The following is a 21,440-nucleotide window of genomic DNA, read 5'->3' as shown; positions in this document are numbered from 1 at the left end:
TATGTTTTTAGTGCCCCCTAATTTTGCTATTGTGGTTGTTCCATGGAGTGCGAGGCACTCCTGGAGGGGCTGGCATGCACTGTGGATTCAGAACTGACGGAAGGGAGGCATTTAGACAGTGCTATTTTTTTTTTTTTTTTATCCAGTATTGTAGTATCCAGTAGGATTTTGCAAGACTGTTTGGGAGTTGGCAGCTAGCTTGTAGGTCAAGGGGGCTGAGGGCATCCTCCATTGTTCATAGTTCAAGAAACTCATGCATGGTTGGTATTGCATCAATTTGGAGTGTTTTTAGTCTTCAAATAAATTGGTTGGTGTTCTCTTTATTTTAGATTTTACATTTCTGTGGTGAAGATTTTAATGGTGCGTGGTAACCCCGGCGGTCGTGTGACGACGTGCGCCAGCACGCAACACCAGGTGCATCCACCGATGGTCACGGGACACCGCCGGCACATAGGAGCTCCATCTGGCAGTGCAGATGGAGAGGTGCACTGCTCGGAGCTTGAAGGAGGAGAGCCAATGTATTGACAGGATCTCCTCTGTGTGCCAGGAAGAAGGGGAGAGTGGGGCATACTTACCCCCAGGGAGGACGGAGACATGCAGGAATGGGTGTTTACCAGAGGCTGGGGGGGGGGCAATAAGAGGGGGACAGCAATTCATTTTTTCATGTATTTAAAAGGACTCCATATGCTTGATTGTCATTTCTGTTACATTAAAAAAAAAAAACTTTTTTTACTGTTACTGTATTTCTCTTTTTTTAGAAATTTTTCAAGTCATCTATTGGACAATTATTTATTTTCAATGGGCTAAGAAATCCTAGTTTTCCAATATACTTTCTAATATAGCAAAAATTTAATTTTAAGGAATAAAGTAAAGTGGCAGGCAGTATTTCATTTGTTTTGCCAGAAGCAAATCCTTTTAAAAAAGGTGCATATGAAATTGATTCAGTTAATCCTGGAAATGTAGTTGCCTATAGATTGAAAATCCAGCGCTGCTTGTGTTGGAGCAGCGCTTTGTTCCAATCGCCCCCTCGATCAGGAATGTGTAACCTGTCGAGGGCAGAAAACGTTACTTTAGACATTTAATAGTGATGGTGAAGCGCCACATGCCTGCTCACGGGTAGATATAAATTTCCAATTTCCATGCTATACACATGTTTGGAAACTCTTCGCCAGAATTCTTGCTTTATTTTGCCTACATAGTAGGCGCCGCACAGACAAGACATCAAATAAACGATTCCTCGTTTTCGACAATTGGCAAAGTGTTTTGGAGTAAACAAGTCGCCATTTGGAAGTAAGAATGTTTTCTCTCTCTTAATGAAATAGCAATGTGAACAGTGTCCACAAGGAAAAGATCCTCTTTCACATAGAACAAATTTCCCTGAAGAAGACCTTTAACCAAATAGGTTGAAGGTCATTGATTTTATAATTTTGAGTTTGTGTAATTTTCCAATTGCTGATGAGTTATATTTTTTATGTCATGGCCAGAATTGCTTTTTACGACTCCTATGTATCCATGCCTATACATTCTTTCGATATTGCGATACAATAAATAAATACAATATTTTATGGAAATCAGTTGGTACTCATTCCTAATAAAAGCTCGCTGCTAAAAAAAACCTTGAGGGATCTTCCATTTAATTTAACGAACCGGGGTGTGCAGCACCAACAACTCACATATGTGTTATCTATTCTAGATTGCCCTGTATTTGGCTCCATCCATCTTTCCATCAACATTGACCAGATTTCCTTTCCCTGCTGAAGAAAAGTACCCACACAACCTAATGCCACTGTGTGTTCAGGGTGATGTGCGGTGTTAGATTTCCACCACACAAAGTGTTTTTGCTTTTAGGCCAAAAAAGTAAAATTTTGGTCTCATCTGACCAGAGCACCTTCTTCCACATGTTTGCTGTGTCCCCCACATGGCTTCTCGCAAACTGTAAACAGAACTTCTTATTGCTTTCTTTCAACAATGGCTTTCTTCTTGCCACTCTTCCATAAAGGCCAGATTTGTGAAGTGCATGACTAAGGCCCTGTACACACGAGGAGACATGCCCAATGAAATCTGTCTCCTGGGATATTTTGGTCTGATGTGTGTACACACCATCAGACCAAAATCCCCGCGGACAGAGAACGCGGTGACGTAGCGACGTGCGCAAACCAGGAAGTTTAATGCTTCCATGCATGCGTCGAATCAATTCGAAGCATGCGCAGGATTTCGGTCCGCTGGTTAGACGTACTAACCAGCGGACGTGTCCGACGGACAGGTTTCTAGCGGACAAGTTTCTAAGCATGCTAAGAAACTTTTGTCCGCTGGAAAATGGTCCGATAGGCCATACACACGATCGTGTGTACGGGGGCTAATAGTTGTCCTGTGGACAGATTCTCCCACCTGAGCTGTGGATCTTTGCAGCTCCTCCAGAGTTACCATGGGCCTCTTGGCTGCTTCTCTGTGAATGCTCTCCTTGTCCAGTCTGTCAGTTTAGGTGGACAGCCATGTCTTAGTAGGTTTACAGTTGTGTCACATTCTTATCATTTTTGGATGATGGATAAAACAGCCCTCTGTGAGATGTTCAAAGCTTGGGATATTTTTTTATAACCCAACCCTGCTTTAAACTTCTCCACAACTTTATCCCTAACATGTCTGGGGTGTTCTTTGGCCTTTGTGATGGTGTCTGTTCACTAAGGTACTCTAGCAAACCTCCTGAGGGCTTCATAGAACAGCTGTGTTCATACTGGGCCATATTCTGAGTAAATCTCCGCCTGCTGCGCTTAGGGCACTTACACTCCGCTGTCCCAACTTACTGGAGCAGGTGTTGTATTCCCCAACCACTTGCTCCATAAGTTGGGACAGCGGAGTGTAAGTGTCCCGGCGTAGCCTGGCGGATCTCCAAGGGGGCGGCTTCTATTCAAATGAAGCGCGCCCCCGATACAAAAGAACTGGGCATGCGCCGGGCTGCAAAAAGCCCAGTGCGCATGCTCCAGTTCTCGGCGGAAAACGTCAATGACGCCGACGTGTGCGTCATTGACGTAAAGTCGTATGCAAGAACGACTTACGTAAACGACGTATCCGACGAAAAAACACGACGGGGACCCGACGCCATCCGTAACATGGCCTACGCGAGACTTGCGGAAACTTACCCCTCATATAGCAGGGGTAAGTTTCCGCTTACGCAAACGACGTTAGCGACGGTTACGCGACGCGAACTCGTTCGTGAATCGGCGTAGAAGGATCATTTGCATATGCAAATGACTCCTTCATGTAAATGCCATCTAGCGGCGGCCGGCGTCATTGCATTTAAGATCCGCCAGTGTAAGTGACTTACAGATGGCGGATCTTAAGTGTATCTATGCAAAAATGATTCTAAGAATCAGGAGCATAGATACACGGGTCAAAAAAGGGAGTTACGATGGAGTATCCTGAGTTACTCCATCATAACTTTACTCAGAATATGGCCCACTGAGATTAAATTACACACAGGTGGACTCTATTTACTAATTTGGGTGACTTCTAAAGGCAATTGGTTCCAATCGATTGTAGTTAGGGGTATCAGAGTAAAGGGGTCTGAATATAAATGCACGCCACACTTTTCACATATTTATTTAAAAAAAAAACTTAAAACTATTTATCATTTTCCTTCCACTTCACATTTATGTACCACTTTGTGGTGTTCTATCACATAAAATCCCAATAAAATACATTTATGTTTTTGAGTGTATTATGACAAAATTTGGAAAATTTCAAGAGGTATTGATACTTTTTCAAGGCAATGTATACCCAGTGAAATGATTGGCCTTATGTGATAAACATAGATGAAACAAATCCTCCTACATACGTTGTACCTGCTTATATGCCGCCACCATTGCTCTACATCTGTTCAAAGTCCAGGATTTATAAAGCTTGTCAGAACTTTCAGAAAACAGATGGCAAAGAGCTGAAATTAGACACTGTAGAGCTCTGAGAGCTGAATGGAGGGAAGGGATATACCCCTATCACACTGAAACAAAGCTGAGATTATAAATCACATGCTGTGTGCTGGAGAGCCCTCCCCTGTCAACTTTTTTCTCTTGGCGTCAGGGAAACTTGTCAGAAGTGATTTGTGCTGATAGCAGAGGAATAGCAAACAGAAAGGACACTTAAGTCTAGTACACAATGCTATTTTATTTATTTTTTTAAACCCAGCGTGTTTAGGGCGGAGCAGATGTACTAACTGTTCTATTGTGTTCTGGCAGGCCTTGGGCTGATTGGGAGTCGGTCGGCAGACCTTTTTAACCACTTCCATACCGGGCCTATTTTGGCACTTCTTTCCTATATGCAAAAATCATATTTTTTTTGCTAGAAAATTACCTAGAACACTATATCAGTTTTTTTTAGCAGACACCCTAGGGAATAAAATGGGGATCATTGCAACTTTTTATCTCGCACGGTATTTGCGCAATTTTTCAAACATATTTTTTGGGGGAAAAAAACGGTTTCATGAATTAAAAAATAACAAAACCAGTAAAGTTAGCCCATTTTTTTTGTATAATGTGAAAGATAAAGTAAAGCCGAGTAAATCGATACCTAACATGTCATGCTTTAAAATTGCGCACACTCATGGAATGGCGCCAAACTTCAGTACTTAAAAATCTCCATAGGCGTTGCTTAATTTTTTTTTTTGTTACAGGTTAGAGATACAGAGGAGGTCTAGTGCTAGAATTGTTGCTGGCGCTCTAACGCACGCGATGATACCTCACGTGTGAACGGATTGCGGCTTTGTTTACATATTCCGGTACCCGGGCGTGACGTCTTAACATCGCGCCCGGGCCTCCGACGATCATAGAGATGACTGGTGACCATCTCTATGCCTCCCATCCGGCGCCGGCAGATCATTTCTCCGAACTGCCGCTATGATCGTTCTTATGGTGCACAGGATCGCCGGCTGAAGAGATGGATATCTGAATGATGCTTGTAGCTACAGTCATCTTTCAGATATCCCCACTGAAATTGCAGGACGTCATATGACGTCCTTGGGCGAGAAGTGGTTAAGTCATGCCTGAATGGTCAGCTTCTGTCCGACCGGCTGCAGTGCACACAAGCCAAATGCCATTGTACGGGCTTTTGTGTTCTTCACTGAGGCAAGAACATACTATAGAGGGATGTGCTTTGTTCACATTTCATGTATGAGGTTTACAACCACTTTAATGCATCTCTGCAGCGTTATTTGCAATTTCAGAATGGAGGCACAAAGCCCAGTGTGCCATAAAAAAACCTTACTATGAGGCTCCATCATCTGTGCCTTAGATTAGATTTGTCTGTAACGATTCTCTCTTGCAGTAATGCAAGTGCAGATTTTAACATACAATTTACACAGTACTTATTTATAATCTTGTGGTTCCACAAAAAATAGTATTGCGGTGCCAGAGGGGAAAAAGTAATAGCATTTGCTTTAAATAACCAATTTTTTTTCTTCTCATACAAGCAGCTCACCCCTTCCAAGAGCAGTGGTGGTTATTTTCAATAACAACATTCCAGAGCCAAAGCATTTTTAGACATTCATGTGGCACCATCACAGCGTTTTGCATAACCAATCCTTGTCTACATGTTGGTCTGAGCTCGTTTTTCTTCACAGACATCTTCCTTTATCTTCTTATCCAGGAATAGAACACTGCCAGCCTGCCACATTTTTGTTTGTCCATAGACTCCAATTTCCTGTTTTTAAACATTACATATTATTATTTTTTATTTTTAACAAGAGGACAGTTTGTATCTGTTCAGTTCCCCAGACAAACATTTTGTGCGGTTGCAGTAGCTTTGTGGGCTGCCAGAGAAATAAAATTAGCTCTAATTTTTACACTATACTTGGATGGTGTGGAAGAGCAGAACAGCTATGTGAATGTTGAATGATGTGCACATACCCGTTATTAATAGCTACAGGGAATCTATGAATTGTATACATCTGACTGTTCACTGACATGACCTAAAATTCCTAATGCTTCTCTATGTCTTTGACTGCTTTTTTTTTTTTTTTTTTTTTAAAGAGAAACTAGTTTATATTTCACGGTTTATGGATATTTTCATAAAAGACTGAATCAAACATATTTTTTCACTTTATTTAGGTTCCATTTATATGTGCATTCTGTGCACGTGATTTTCCATGCATTTTTCTGCATTGACACACAATTCATGATTGATCATGATTTTTTTGAGGGCCAGATTTGAGTTTTTTTTGGTACAATGATTTTAATTTGCATATAAGGAGAGAACAGATATAAAATTCTCATGCAGGTAATATGAACATTAGACACAATGTAGAATTTGCATGAAAACACAGAAATAGATGTGTCATACTTTTAATAAACCATGATACACAGACCCAGGTTGGGGACCAATGCATAATGGCTGAGCCATTAAACTAGGGGTCTAAGGGATGCAAAGGGAACGGACAGGTCTGCCAAAAATGGGATAACCAAAAAAAAAAAAGGAATTGAATATATAAGGTGGGGGGCAGACTGTTAACCACTTCAGCCCCGGACCATTTGGGTGGTCAAAGACCAGGCCACTTTTTGTGATTCGGCACTGACAATTGCGCGGCCGTGCGACGTGGCTCCCAAACAAAATTGACGTCCTTTTTTTTCCTCACAAATAGAGCTTTCTTTTGGTGGTATTTGATCGCCTCGGCGGTTTAAATTTTTTTGCACTATAAACAAAAATAGAGCGACAATTTTGAAAAAAAAAACGATTTTTTACTTTTTGCTATAATAAATATCCCCAAGAAATATATAATTTATTTTTCCCCCCTCAGTTAAGGCCGATACGTATTCTTCTACATATTTTTGGTTAAAAAAAAAATCGCAATAAGCGTTAATTGATTGGTTTGCACAAAAGTTATAGGGCCAAATCCTCAAAAATCCTGCCTAACTTATCTTTTCCCATTTAAGTTACACTGACTTAAAATTTCTACCTAAGTGCCCGATCCACAAAGCACTTACCTAGAAATTTCAGGCCGTGTAACTTAAATGTCTCTGGCGCAAGGCGGTCCTCTTCTGCAGGGGGCGATGACAATTTAAATGAGGCGCGCTCCCGCGCCGGCCGTACTGCGCATGCTCGTGACGTCATTTTCCCGACGGGCAGCGCACGAAATTACGTTACGCCAGGCTTTGTGGATTGCGACGGGACAATAAAGTTGCGTCGGGTAAAAAAAAAGTTACGCGCCGGGAAAAAAAAATCAAAATTTTTAAAAAATCGCGGCGATCGAAAAAAAGGTCTGTTTTTACAAGGTGTTACTAGTTTACACTTTGTAAAAGCAGAACTAATTTTACGTATGCAAACGTAAACTTACGCAGAAAACAGAAAAGCTTTGTGGATCTCCGTAAGTCCTCATTTGCATACGCTAGGCGGCATTTCGACACGAAATGCCCCCAGCGGCGGATGCGGTACTGCATCCTAAGATCCGACAGTGTAAGTCTCTTACAGATGTCGGATCTTCTGCCTATCTTTGGAAAACTGCTTCTGAGGATCAGTTCCAAAGATAGGCACAGGGATACGCAGGCTGAACAGCAGTTCCGCCTGCATATCCCTTTTGAGGATTTGGCCCATAGTGTTTACAAAATAGGGGATAGTTTCATGGCATTTTTATAAATTTTATTTTTTTACCAGTAATGGCGGCGAACAGTGATATTTTTTTTTCCCGTTTACTGCGATATTATGGCGGACACTTTTGACACATTTTTGGGACCATTGTCAGTTTCACAGCGATCAGTGCTATAAAAATGCACTGCTTACTGTGAAAATGACACTGGCAGTGAAGGGGTTAACCACTAGGTGGCGCTGTAGGGGTTAAGTGATATTTCATATTCCCATCGCACACTTTCCTGGATCCGCTCTTGGGTTTGGGTGCAACCAGCTGGATACTGGTACACGTTACAGTAGAAATATTTGCCAGCACACCATGGAACGACGTAGATAGCGTCCAAACAGATGTTTTATTGCATGATCACAACACAGAGCGCAACGTTTCGGAGCCACGTAGGGCCCCTTCGTCAGGCATGGGGGTTAAGTATTCCCTGCATAGTGTTTCTTACTGTAGGGGGGATGGGCTCTGTGTCACATGACAATTATCGCCGCTCCGAGTACACCGAGCCGAGATCAGTGTCATTCTCACTAGGCACAGCAACGAGATGCTTGTTTACACAAGCATCTCCCTGCTCTATACCTCCGTGAGATGATCGCGGGGATCTGCTCTGCGATCAAGTCCGTGGGACCCGCGGTCCGACTCACTGGAATTCCAGCTTGCTCGCGACCCCATGGCAGGCATTTAAAGGGCCACGTACAGGTATGTGATTGTGCCTGTCCGTGCCATTCTGCCGACGTATATATACAGTGGGCGGTCCTTAAGCGGTTAAGTAAAGCAGAAGGCAAAAAGAGTGAAAGAATAACAAAGTGGTGGACAAGGAGTCCAGAAAAGGAAAAGGAGAGTAATGGAAGACAGAGGAGCATAGGAGAGGAGCAGAGGAAAGGGAGGGGAGATCCTCCAGGCTGGGGGTCGAGGAGGATTAGTTCTAGAGGCCTAGGCTGGTTGAGCTCAGGGTTGGAAGGGCACAAGACCACCATGGGGTCCACACTTTAAGGAATTTAGCATGAGTATCATTGAGGACACTTGACATTTTTTTTGTGGATCATGAGGATTGTCATGTTGCTCTTTACCTCTGCGAACGAAACAGCCGTTTTCTTCCAGGCCCTCGCTATTGTATGTTTAGCAGCTATGAATAGGTAGGTGCCCAATTTCTGCTGATTTTTTCACATGTCCACAATTGCTGATACCTTTCTGAGCCCATTATTGCCATCCGGAGCTGTCTATTGACCTGCTGACTGACATTATCAGGATCCGAGATTGTATACCATGCTTTGTGACTCCTTAAGGGTCGAATGATTGAGGTGAGAGGCCATCTGTTTTTCTTGGTGGAGGATCTTTCTCTGGTCACTTGATTTGAATCTGCACCGTTTAATGAAATTCATTTGGATTTCTCTTCTACACAATCACTTATGGACTTTTGATTTCATATGTTTATTTTTATATTTATTTTGTATTATTTTGTATTTTGTTTGCGCTGCACTGTTTCATTATAGATACGAAAAGAGGCCCGGGATCAGACAATCGAGTAATGCTAGTTTGGCGTCCATGCGGATAGGTACGTGGAAAAATGTGAACAGAAGCCCAAAAGCCCTTGACCAGAATCCAAGTGGAGATAGGACCACCAAATATGGATTTTGTTTCCTTGCTGACCGCAGCCACAGAAGCATCTATCACTATAAGACAGATTCGACTTGGCGATGCGAGCCGGGACCCAGTATCATCGAAGGAGGCCCTTATAGGCTACCTCCAGCGTAGCCGTATTAAGGGAGCACTTTGCTATGCTAGACCAGGCCTTGTTCCAAACTGCATAGTCAATTGGGGATAGGTCTCGCTCCCACTTGAGCACATAGGAGAGGGAAGCAGGTGCCCCTTGAGTTTAGGGAGAAATATATCATAGAGATGGTGCCAGGGGCACCTGGGGAGTGCAGGCAAGTATGTTCGAATGCGTTTTTTTGGTACGTGAAAGTGTCATGGTGGCAAAAGGGATAGATTTTAGGTTTTTCACTGTGCATTACAGGTACCTAAAAGACAACAGTGGGTTATATTTGGAAATGTCAAATATTTTTGCTGTTTTTTTAGTGCCTTTTTTTTCCTGCAGGCCTAGGATTTGGGGTGAGCTTAGGTGTGTTCTGATCCCCCATCTAGACCCACTGAGCTTTCTCGTCAAGAAGCCGTTATTGCACAAAGCCAATCATAAGCAGACCATGCATTCGCTGCCCTGCAGCCGCATTTATATAAGGGGCATGTGTACGTGCTGTTGCCCGGTAGGGAATCCTGCAGCCGCTTATGGTTGGCTTTGTGCAGCGACGGCTTCATGGCAGGTTCAGACTAGGATCAGAACACACCAGAGCTCATCCCTAATCCTAGACCTGTAAGGAAAAAAGAGCTACTAAAGGCAGCAAAAAATTACTGATAATTATTTCCCAGCTAAAAAAAACAACAACCTACATCAATGTATAAACCTTAAACCCTCCTTACTGAAACTCATTCTAGCATACCTCCCAACTTTTTGAGATGGGAACGAGGGACACCTATTGTAAAAGTATGTAGTCACAGGACACACCCCCTGCAACGTCCCCTTAAAGGAGAATTAAACAAAAAAATTGTGAAACCCACCTGCTTTTTTTTACCACTACTATTACTTTATACTGGCTTTTGAGATTTACAAATGCAGCAATTACAAAATTGGATAAAAGGTTTAGCACTGGGAAACACTTTTTAAAAGATAAATAGTGCATTTTATATACAACTATATAGATCTGACCAAATGAGGGACAAATGGACTGTGTTCCAAAATAGTGACCGTCCCTCAAACTCAAGGACAGTTGGGAGCTATGATTCTAGACCAGTGCTAGACCTCAGCTCTCCTTCTGGCGGCTGCAGCTTGACAAGTGCAAGGTCAGTCATCTTGGGTGTTTACAGAGCTGGGGGGGGGGGGGGGCACTCTGCATCCTTTCACCCCACCAGTGTAAGGTCTGACCTACTGCTGTCAGTCTCAATAGTGTGGCGCTGTTTGTTTACATGTGTTGGCTTGCCTGCTTCACAGGCTGAGAAGGAAGCTACAGGCTAGGAGAAGCTTTCAGTGCCCAGAAAGTAAAGGCAGCCGAAAGGAACCAGCAGAAGGCTCAGACAGGGAGAACCGAAGGAAGATAAAACATAGTGGAGAGCTAATGAATCCATTTATGAAACCTTTCTAAAACATATGCATAGATATCCCACATAACAAGGGGACCTACCAATTAATTGTATTAAACATTTTTATAGACTCTTTACAACTAATTTTAATGATTCTTACAGTAGATTTATAGGTCCCCTCTGTATGTGGGATTACTATGCATGAATTTTACTTAGCTTAATTTAAGTGCTTTTTTTTTTTGTTTTTTTGTTTTTTTTTCAATACCACACTCCAGGTAGATTTCTCTTTTTGCCCTCTCTTTATTCATTAATAAAGTGTATATTGCCAGTCCTGCTGAAAGTATACTAGAGGCAGCACTCCTGTACCAGGCCTTGGCCCCTTGCTGACCTAAATACCACAGTGGTAAGTTTGGATCTGTATTCCATATACAGCAGCACAGAGCACATTGACAACTGCTACAAAAAAAGGCCTGGTACTGGGGGATGCATGGGGTGCAGAGTAAGGTGTAATGTGGTACAGAGAGGTAGGGGGTGCATAGAGAGGTGTAACTGGAGATGCAGGGGGTTCAGATTGTTGGGAGTATTTGGTGATACAGGGAGTCCAGAGGTTTGGGGTTGTGGGTGGAGTGTGTTGGGAAAACACTGGGGTGGGGGCCCTGTCAGGCGAGCTGTACTGTGCTAGACAAGCTACAATAAATAAAAGTATGGTAATCTTGTAGTGATATATACAGTGGGGAAAATAATTGATCCCCTGCTGATTTTGTAAGTTTGCCCACTTACAAAAATATGAAGAGTCTGTAATTGTTATCATAGGTGTATTTTATATGACAGCAAAAGAATATCAACCAAAAATCCAGAAAAAAATACACAATACAAATGTTAGAAATTGAGTTGCAGTTCAGTAAGTAAAATAAATATTTGATCCCTGTCACTGTAATCTGACTGGGAAGGGGTTACCATCTAGAGCAGGGGTGGGGAACCTGCGGCCCGCAAAATCATTCCACCCGGCCCCCCATGCGATCGTAAAACAGCGCCGCCGATTGTCACTATGGAGCGGAGTAAATGTATTGCTAAACACACTGACAATGAATGAATGATCATGGCGATCATTCATTCATTCATTGTCCGTGTGTTTAGCAATACATTTACTCCGCTCCTGCGGCCCGCCCCTGTTAGCCGGCGCCAGCCTCCAGCCAATAGCATTTACTCCGCTCCTGTTAGCCGGCGCCAGCCTCCAGCCATTGCACTGCAGCTGATGAGCTGCTCCCCTAGGTTTACAGCCCCGCCCGGCGGCGTGACGTCACTCACGGCGGCGGGGATTACCATTCATGGCTGGCTGGGATGGCATTAGCCAGCGCCACCGACGAGGAACCATTTCCAGCAGCAAGTAAGGCAGCCATAAATATTATGCTGACAGCATCATGAAATACGGCATATTTTTTTAATATGCAGCATAGCGGCAGGGGGAGGGGGGTAAATGTCCTGCACAGTGCACAGGACATTAATACATAAGTTACCATGACCAGTGCAGGACATTTACCCCCCCCCCCCCCCACACGCTGCATATTAAAAAGATCATATTCATCATATTTATATTTAATAATTTTCAAATTGCATCAATGATGCAATTTGAAAATTATTAAATGTAAATATGATGAATATGATCTTTTTAATATGCAGCATGTCGGGGGGGGGGGGGTAAATGTCCTGCACTGGTCATGGTAACTTATGTATTAATGTCCTGTGCACTGTGCAGGACATTTACCCCCCTCCCCCCGCCGCTATGCTGCATATTAAAAAAATCACAGACAGTCATCAAAGTTAATAATCTTCAGACTGCATCATTCTGTATGCAGTCTGAAGATTATTAACTGTGATGACGGTCTGTGATTTTTTTAATATTCAGCATGGCGGCGGGGGGAGGGGGTAAATGTCCTACCTACACAGTTTCACTGGTCATAGTAACTCATGTATTAATGTCCTGCACTGTGAGCTACCATGACCAGTGCAGGACATTTACCCCCTCCCCCCATGCTGCATATTAAAAAAAAAAAATCACAATGTCATTAGGGGAAAGTTCTTATCTTTATTCAGCAGTTCTGAGTCCCGACAATCTAATCTCCCCACGTCCTCTTCTATACAGATACCCTGGCTGAGTAATGTAATTGCCGAGAACCTCTGCACAAGGATTACTCCGCCTGAGCCCGAAAACCATCAAATAGTCCCTGCAGAGTAATCCTTGTGCTGCTGATCCCGGCAATTACATTACTCAGTGTATCTGTATAGAAGAGGACATTGGGGCTCAGATTAAATTGTCCATACTTCTGTATAAGGATAAGAACTTTCCCCTACCAACTTTAACTACTAGTGTTCCTCCACCAGCTAAGCCACAGTACAGTTTGAATCATGTGTCCGGGTAGAAGGCGGAAGGAGACCCGGACACATGATTCAAACCCCGTACTGTCCGGGTCAATCCTGTACAGGTGGCAACCCTAGGTAAATGTCCTGCACTGGTCAATGGTCATGGTAACTCATGTATTAATGTCCTGCACAGTGCAGGGTGCTGTGTAATGTAAAGGGGGCCAGTGATGCAGGGTGCTGTGTAATGTAAAGGGGTCCAGTAATGCAGGGGGGGGGGACACGTTTAATCCCCGCTATAACAGGCTAATTTTTAGGTTGATCATTTTGTACGGCCCCCGAATGATGTTACAAAAATCCAAATGGCCCTTGGCAGAAAAAAGGTTCCCCACCCCTGATCTAGAGGCAACCAATGTGTTAATTGTGTCCCTCACAAGTGTAAAGTGTGCTACTTTTACTAAGAGCTCTGCTTTGCAGGGAGAAGTAACAGCCAGATCCCTGGTCTGTGAAGAGTCCTGTGTGTTTGTACACACAGGTCTCTCTGCTGTGATTGGTTGCAGGTCTCAGCCATAAATCATTGGGCAGGACCTGCTGACGAAATTGTGCTGTGTCCAACCACAGTGCGGGTCCGGAAGGGGCTCGTGCATGCGAGCCCCAAACCCAGAAGCAAGCCGGCAACGTTTCATTATGTTGCTGAGCCTGTAGCTGCCGCTTGGTAGAGCTGCGCGATTAATCGCGGAGAGAATTGCAATTTCGATTCTCCCCGCCCGCGATCTCCCCGTGGGATGACCCACGATTCTTCTGTGTTCACCGCTGGTTCCACGTAACCAGCGTGGAACGCAAATGCCGCCGACATCGAAACCGACGTCAGCAGCCTGCGCCGCTGGATAGATTCCTTGAGCTTCTCTCACAACAATAGTTTGTATCCATGCGCCACCCAGTGGTTGCCGGCGGTACTGCGGTACTGCTTCTGATGTATTAAACCTTCTCACAGTTCTGTACAACTGTGTGTATCCATGCGCCACCCAATGGTTGCTGACAGTACTGCTTCTGATCTATAAAAAAAGAGACCAGTGATATGTCTATAATGTTAAAGACCATATAACTCCTATGAAAAAATCAGAATCAAAGTTTTATTCTGCTTTTTTCATAGGAGTTATATGATCTTTAACATTATAGACATATCACTGGTCTCTTTTTTTATATATTCATATTTTCAGATAAATCACAGTTTTTTTTTATTAATTTTTTTTTTTGGCGGGGGGGGGGGGGGTTCTGGCATTACATTTTTGAGAATCGTGATCTTTTGTCTAAGCAAAAGAATCGTGATTCTCATTTTGACCAGAATCGTGCAGCCCTACCGCTTGGTCACATTAAATTTACTGTGATCAAGTGGCAAGGCCTCATGCACACTATACTCTTCTGAACACTTTTCTGCTGACAGGAGAAAAGCAGCATTAAAAACCTGCCTAATACCATGTGTTGTGTCAAGCGTGTGAGCATTCATTTCATTGGCCAGAATCACCGCATTTACAAGCGTTTAGACACTTTAGGTGGTTTTTCTGCCCAAAATGTCAAACTCCTGTGAAACCAATGTTTGACAGCGACAGTGTGCATGAGGCCAGAACATAGATAGAAAAGTGCATGGAAATGCATGTCCACAGTTGATGTCTCTGCTATCCCAGGCATGGTGCTTTTTGGTTGTGTACAGCTGAAATGTAGCAGGGTTCAAATGTGCTCTTATATGTCTGTGACCTCATAAGGCATCACAAGTAAACAAGTTCTAAGCATGTTTTCCACCCCAAATTAATATTTGATTCTGTTTTCTTGTAGGAGAAGCATGAAGAGGAAGGCAGTTTTTACATGCCCCTTTAATGGGGATTGTCGCATAACCAAAGACAATAGACGACACTGTCAGTCCTGTCGGCTGAAGCGCTGTGTTGATATTGGCATGATGAAGGAGTGTAAGTAAACACGCATTCTGAAATGGTTATTTCTGCTAAACAAAATGTGTCATTTTATTAAGCTGATTTTCTAATCCAAACATCACTGTCAGACAGCACATGCAGAATCAAACACTTCCTCAGCCTGTGATTGTCTAGTGAAGGAGTAGCGATACACTGTTTTGATCAATGCTGCTTTTCCTTTCTAGCATATGGCAAATTGCCTGTATGTATTGCTGTCCTTGTCAAGTTCTCAACTTTTACTAGTACTGTATATAATGTATATATTTTTATCTTGTAATGTAGGGCAACAATTCCTAAACTGTCAGCTTAGAATTTTAGACCTTCTAGTATAGTATCCCAGACCTATACTTCACCCTGACTTTTATTTGTTTTAAAAAAAAAAACATACATTAGTACAGCAGGATTGCTTGACCCTTTTTATTCTGAAGACGTGTAGCCAACGAAACCAAAGTCGTGTTCCATAAAGCATAGCTCCTTCTTCTACTTCTGTGAATGTATGAATTTGTAACACACTGCTTGTAAAGTTTTGGCCCAGGATATATTGTTGTCGTTTAGTCGTGTCCGACTCTTCTTAACCTCATGGATCATAGTGTGCCAGGCTTTTTTGTCCTCCACTGCCTCCCAGGGCTTGCTTATTTTCATGTTCATTGTTTCGATGATGCTATCTATTCTGATATATTAGGGGACCTTTAAATGGAATAATTTATCTCACTGCAGAGTACTCTGCAACCCTCAGCTCTGTCTCATGTGGATAAAGTGAACTAGTAACAATGCTCATGTACAGCCGTGGCCAAAGTAAGTCTCTGTGCACATCTTGGGCAAAGAGAGATGCATAGAATGAACCCTCAATCTTATGCAGGCCAGTTTTCAATCAACTTCAACCTGCAATCGAGTATAAAAGTGGTTGAATAGATATTTTATATAAACTTTTCATAGTATGTTAACCTTGATCTGTTCAATTGTTCCTTCAATCGAAAATAAAGTTAAAGTTGAAGTCTAAAGAACATTTCCCAGAATATGACATTACTTCGTGCAACTCGGCACTCAAGACAGAACATGTACTAAGCCAAATATGTAAGTCGGGAGTATTAGACACCATAAAGTTGTTGCTCTACCCATGTGGGTAGGTTTTTCTTGGGCATTTTGTCAGAAAGCCTCTGCTGCCCAGCTTTGTAAGATTTATACCTTTTCAAAGTTTTACCAGGTGGATGTCCAATTTTCTGTGATCGCACTTTTCAGGCACAAAGTTCTTGCACATTGTGTAGTCACACCTTATCCTGAGGATGCCATATTTGAACTGATCTGAACTAGTAACAAAAAGTACCTAAATACCTCTGCTCCCATGAACCAATAGGAGCTTTCCTTTCGTATCAGTAATGCTGGTGCAATGATAAAACAATATCATAGCTGCCACTAACTCCGACACACAAATAATTTTAGGTGTTTTTGGTGATTTTAATAGCTAATGTAACTTTAGAGAGAGAAATTGGTTATAGGTTATGGTTAGATTTATAAACTGTTTAGAAACCTTTAAAAACTGTAGAAAAGTTTTAGATTAGAGGACTTATTTCAGTGTATGTACCTCATTGTAAGGCCAGAAAATGGCTTAATAGTGTGCTGTAGCTGCATGTGCATTGCCCTTTATCACCCCAACTAAAGAATTTCTGAGAAGCCTTTCCAGGAGAATAATAATTATAGTGTTATATTTATGATAATTTAATTACAGGGTTAAGGTTTACTAAATGTGCAGAATATGTCATGCAGTTAGTTTGAGGGGTCATCTGGTGTGAAAGTCAGCCATTATGGGTTCTGTTTATATTTTATCTCAATGGCATCTGTTAAATTTATGTAATTTTTTTTTCAACTTCAAAACTGCTTGCCCTCACCCTAGCTTTAAAGTATATGCTTATAGTAGAACATCACACTGCGGCAGTTGTGGTATACATTCCATGTGTACCATTAAAAGAAACCACCTAATCAGTGCTGAGGTCTTGAGGTTCTTGTGCTGTCTTATGTGTGTCCTCAACAGACACTGAAACCATTTCAAATATATACTTTGGCTTTCTGTGCGTCAAACGTTGATGTTGTTGTGCTTTTTTAAGGTCATTTTTACCCGCACAGTATTTGTTTTGAATTATTTTTTAATGAAGATATTTTTCAATACAAGTCAATCTATATGACATAGGCCCAGATTCACAAAGCTCTTACGCCGACGTATAACAAGTTACACCGACGTAAGTGCAAATGTGCGCCGTCGTATCTGTGACCCACAAACAGATATGCGCCTAAAACCAGGCTACACCCCACCGACGTATCTTTCTTATGCCCGTGTAGGGTGGGCGTACATTTAGGCTGGGAGCATGGTGCCGCTCCCATTGATTAGCAATCCAAACATGCAAATGAGGGAAATACGGCGATTCACGAACCTGCGTGCGCCCAAGGCAGGCTACGCGAGGTTCGCGTAAGTTGTACGTCCGGCGTAAAGTTATTCCCCATAAAGGAGGTGCAACCCAGCAGCAGACATGCAAAGGTCTGCACCAGGGAACACAAGCCGGCGTATGTTACGTTCACGCCGTACGCAGTGATCTGGCGTAGTTTAGGCAGTTGTTCCGACGTGGTTGTGAGCAGGTGCAGTGGGATGCGTCCACATCACGGCGCATGCGCAGTTCATGATGCGTATCTGTCTGGCGCTCGGCCCATCATTTGCATGGGGTCACGCCTCATTTGCATGGGTCATGCCCACTTCCACCTACGCCGGCCTGCGCCCTCGAAACCTACGCCACGCTGTCGCAGCGTTGGGAGCAATAGCTTGCTGAATGCAATGCTTGCCTCTCTGCGCTGCATTGGCGTAGCATAAATTGGTTACTCTACGGCGGCGTAATGTGCGCCTGCTCTCTGTGAATCTGGGCCATAGTCTATAATATGAAACTTATTCACGGAGACGTATGATCATACAAAATAGCTACACTTTAATGGTTGACAAAAATATGAATATTTACATGAAATTAAAATACCAGTTGCGTTGCATGAACGACTTGAAAATCAATAAAATATACCCCCAAAATGGGCATGTAGTACACTTAAATATTTGTGCCATGATAAATTCTCAATAACTTTGTGTAAATGACAATGAAACAGAACGTCTATTTCCCATGTCCAACCATTACTATACTGCAGTGGTTAACAATGTGAAATACATTGGACGTTTGTTTTGTCAATAAATTTGGACCTTTGTAAAAAGAAAAATATAATAAAAATGTACTCTTTAGAGAAAAATCTATTAGTTATTGATTAATGAGAATAAATCATAATTGCAAAATATTCAATACTTCAATATTTTTGAGAACACCATCAATACTTCAATATTTTAGGGAACAACATCAATACTTCAATATTTTAGAGAACAACAATAGATTCAAGATACAATCAAAAATTACATAATTACCCATTCCAAAATGGCTATTTCCTACTGGCAAGTGACCAGAGTTAAATGTCTGCAGTGGCTTTCTATGGATCTGCATGGGATAATAATATGTCCTCATGCATGGTGCTAGTGTGCCCCTCCCCGTCAGAGTCAGTCCTGAGTCATCCCTACATGGGTCCTTCCTCCTCCAGTCATCCTTCTTCAGTCATTGATCCATTGGTCCCTCTCATCTAATTTTCCTCCCTTTTTGTACCCATCAGGACAATAAGACTATAAAATTATACTAAATTATGCCCAACTGATATGTGTCCTTAACTCATAGGTTCGTTGCACATATGGGAGTTACTGTCAAGACGTGTCTGGTTGGCTGACCACTTAATGATTAACTGTTCTCTGGACTTTAAGATCCTCCAGTAATATCACTTTCAACTAGACATGTGCAAGATGAAAAAAATTTTGTCGATTCGTTATTTAATTAAATTCGTTTAGTTACGTTTGTTGCATTCATTACATTCGTTTTCGGGATTCATTTCGTATTCGAAAAAATTCTACCGCATTCGAAAACAAATCTAGCAAATTCGAAAAAAAATACCAAATTCGAAATAATGCTACCACATTTAAACAAAACTATATATAACCATTTCCTGAAATTCAAAATTCGTATAGAATGAAATTGAATTTGAATAGAAAAGATTAAATTAGAATAAAAAAAAATATATAAAATAATGGTATAGAAAAACAATAGCTAGAACAGAAAAAAAAATATTTTATATATATATATATATATATATATATATATATATATATATATATATATATATATTTATATTTATATAACATCTTCTGAAATTCGAATTTCGTATATAATGAAATCGAATTCCAATAGAAAAGATTAGAATAGAATAGAAAATAATAGAAAAGAAATGCATAGAAAAACAATAGAACAGAATAGAAAAAATATAATATATTCTATTCTAATCTTTTCTATTCGAATTCATTCTGTACCAAATTCGAATTTCGGAAGATGGTGTATATATATATATATATATATATATATATATATATATATATATATATATATAAAACTTTTTTTTTATGTTTTATTGTTTTTTCTATTCTAGTCTATTCTATTAGAACTCGATTTTATTCTATTTATTTATATTTTTATATATATAACCATTTTCAGAAATTCTAATTATGAAATTCTAATTACGTATAGAATGAATTCAAATAAAATAATAGAAAAGAATAGCATAGAAAATATATATTTTATGCTAATCTGTTCTATTTTTCTATGCTATTCTTTTCTATTCTAATCTTTTCTATTCAAATTCGATTTTACTCTATATGAAATTCAAATTTCAGAAGAGGTTTTTTTTATTTATATATATATATATATATATATATATATAAACATTATATTTTTTCTATGATCTTTTAGAAATTCGAATTTCGTATAGAATGAATTCACATTCAAATAGAAAAGATTAGAATAAAATAGAAAAATAGAACAGCATTATATATATATATATATATATATATATAATATATATATATATATATATATATATATAACATTTTCCGAAATTCTAATATTGTATAGAATGAACTTGAATTTGAATAGAAAAGAATAGACTAGAAAAACAATAGAACAGAATAAGATACAATATATGTTATATTCTATGGGCCAGATCCTCAAAAGAGATACTCCGACTTAAGTGCTGTTCAGTCTGTGTGTAACTTTGGAAACGATCCTCAAAAGGCTTTTTCCAAAGTTAGACAGAAGATCCGGCATGTGTAATTGAATTACACTGCCGAATCTTAGGATGCAGTACCGCATCCGCCGCTGGGGGCATTTCGAGTCGAAATGCCGTTGCTAGTATGCAAATTAGCACTTAAGGCGATCCACAAAGCTTTCTAGCTTCGTTTTTGCGCCGTAAGTGTTATTTTGCAAGTGTAAAATTAGGGCTTGTTCTACAAAGTGTAAACTAGTCACACCTTGTAAAAGCCCATTCCAGCGACGGCATTTGGTATGCTTTCCCGAGGGAGAACTCCACGGCAATTTGTAAAAAACAAAACCGGCATGGGTTCCCCCCCAGGAGCATACCAGGCCCTTAGGTCTGGTATGGGTTGTAAGGGGACCCCCCTACGCCGAAAAATCGACGTAGGGGTCCCCCTACAATCCATACCAGACCCGTATCCAAAGCACGCTACCCGGCCGGCCAGGAAGGGAGTGGGGACGAGCGAGCGCCCCCCCCCCCTCCTGAGCCGTGCCAGGCCGCGTGCCCTCAACATGGGGGGGTTGGGTGCTCTGGGGCAGGGGGGCGCACTACGGGCCCCCCCACCCCAGAGCACCCTGTCCCCATGTTGATGAGGACAGGACCTCTTCCCGACAACCCTTGCCATTGGTTGTCGGGGTCTGCGGGCGGAGGCTTATCGGAATCTGGGAGTCCCCTTTAATAAGGGGGCCCCCAGATACTGGCCCCCCACCCTAAGTGAATGGATATGGGGTACATCGTACCCCTATCCATTCACCTGGAGGCAAAAAGTAAAAGTTAATAAACACACAACACAAGGCTTTTTAAAATATTTTATTATTCTGCTCCGGACGCCCCCCCTGTCTTCGTTATTAGCTCAATTACCAGGGGGGGCTTCTTCTTCCACTCTCCGGGGGTCTTCTCCGCTCTCCGGGGGGGCTTCTCCGGACTCCGGGGGGCTTCTTCCATCTTCTCCCCTCTTCCGCTCTTGACTCGGCGAACCCCGGTTCTTCTGCAGCTCTCCGGTGCCTTCTTCTTCAGCGCTGGCTGCCTGCTATGTTTGTGTGTTAGCTCGATTTCAAACAGGCAGCCGGCGCGGTCTTCTGTGACGTCAGGGTCTTCTCTTCCTTTCTTCCGATGTTGCCTCGTCGCCTGTTGTCGCTGTAATGATGGAAGCGCGCCTTGCA

General features: G+C 41.8%; 1 protein-coding gene across 4 annotated transcripts in view; it reads left to right on the top strand.

Moving 5' to 3' along the window:
- The window catches only part of VDR (vitamin D receptor), a 257,271-nt gene that overhangs the window by 149,085 nt on the left and 86,746 nt on the right, over positions 1 to 21,440 (top strand). For 3 of the 4 annotated variants that reach the window (XM_040340786.1, XM_040340783.1, XM_040340784.1), the window contains one exon: positions 14,939 to 15,069. In XM_040340786.1, the coding sequence (XP_040196720.1) occupies positions 14,946 to 15,069 (124 nt within the window). In that variant the 5' untranslated portion in view covers positions 14,939 to 14,945. Of the gene's footprint in view, positions 1 to 9,011; positions 9,168 to 14,938; positions 15,070 to 21,440 lie in introns of those variants that run through there. The other variant, XM_040340785.1, reaches the window with a different exon arrangement.

This window comes from Rana temporaria, chromosome 2 (assembly GCF_905171775.1).
Source record: "Rana temporaria chromosome 2, aRanTem1.1, whole genome shotgun sequence".
NCBI classification, from domain to species: Eukaryota; Metazoa; Chordata; class Amphibia; order Anura; family Ranidae; genus Rana; species Rana temporaria.
This window is presented reverse-complemented; position numbering and strand designations above follow the sequence as displayed.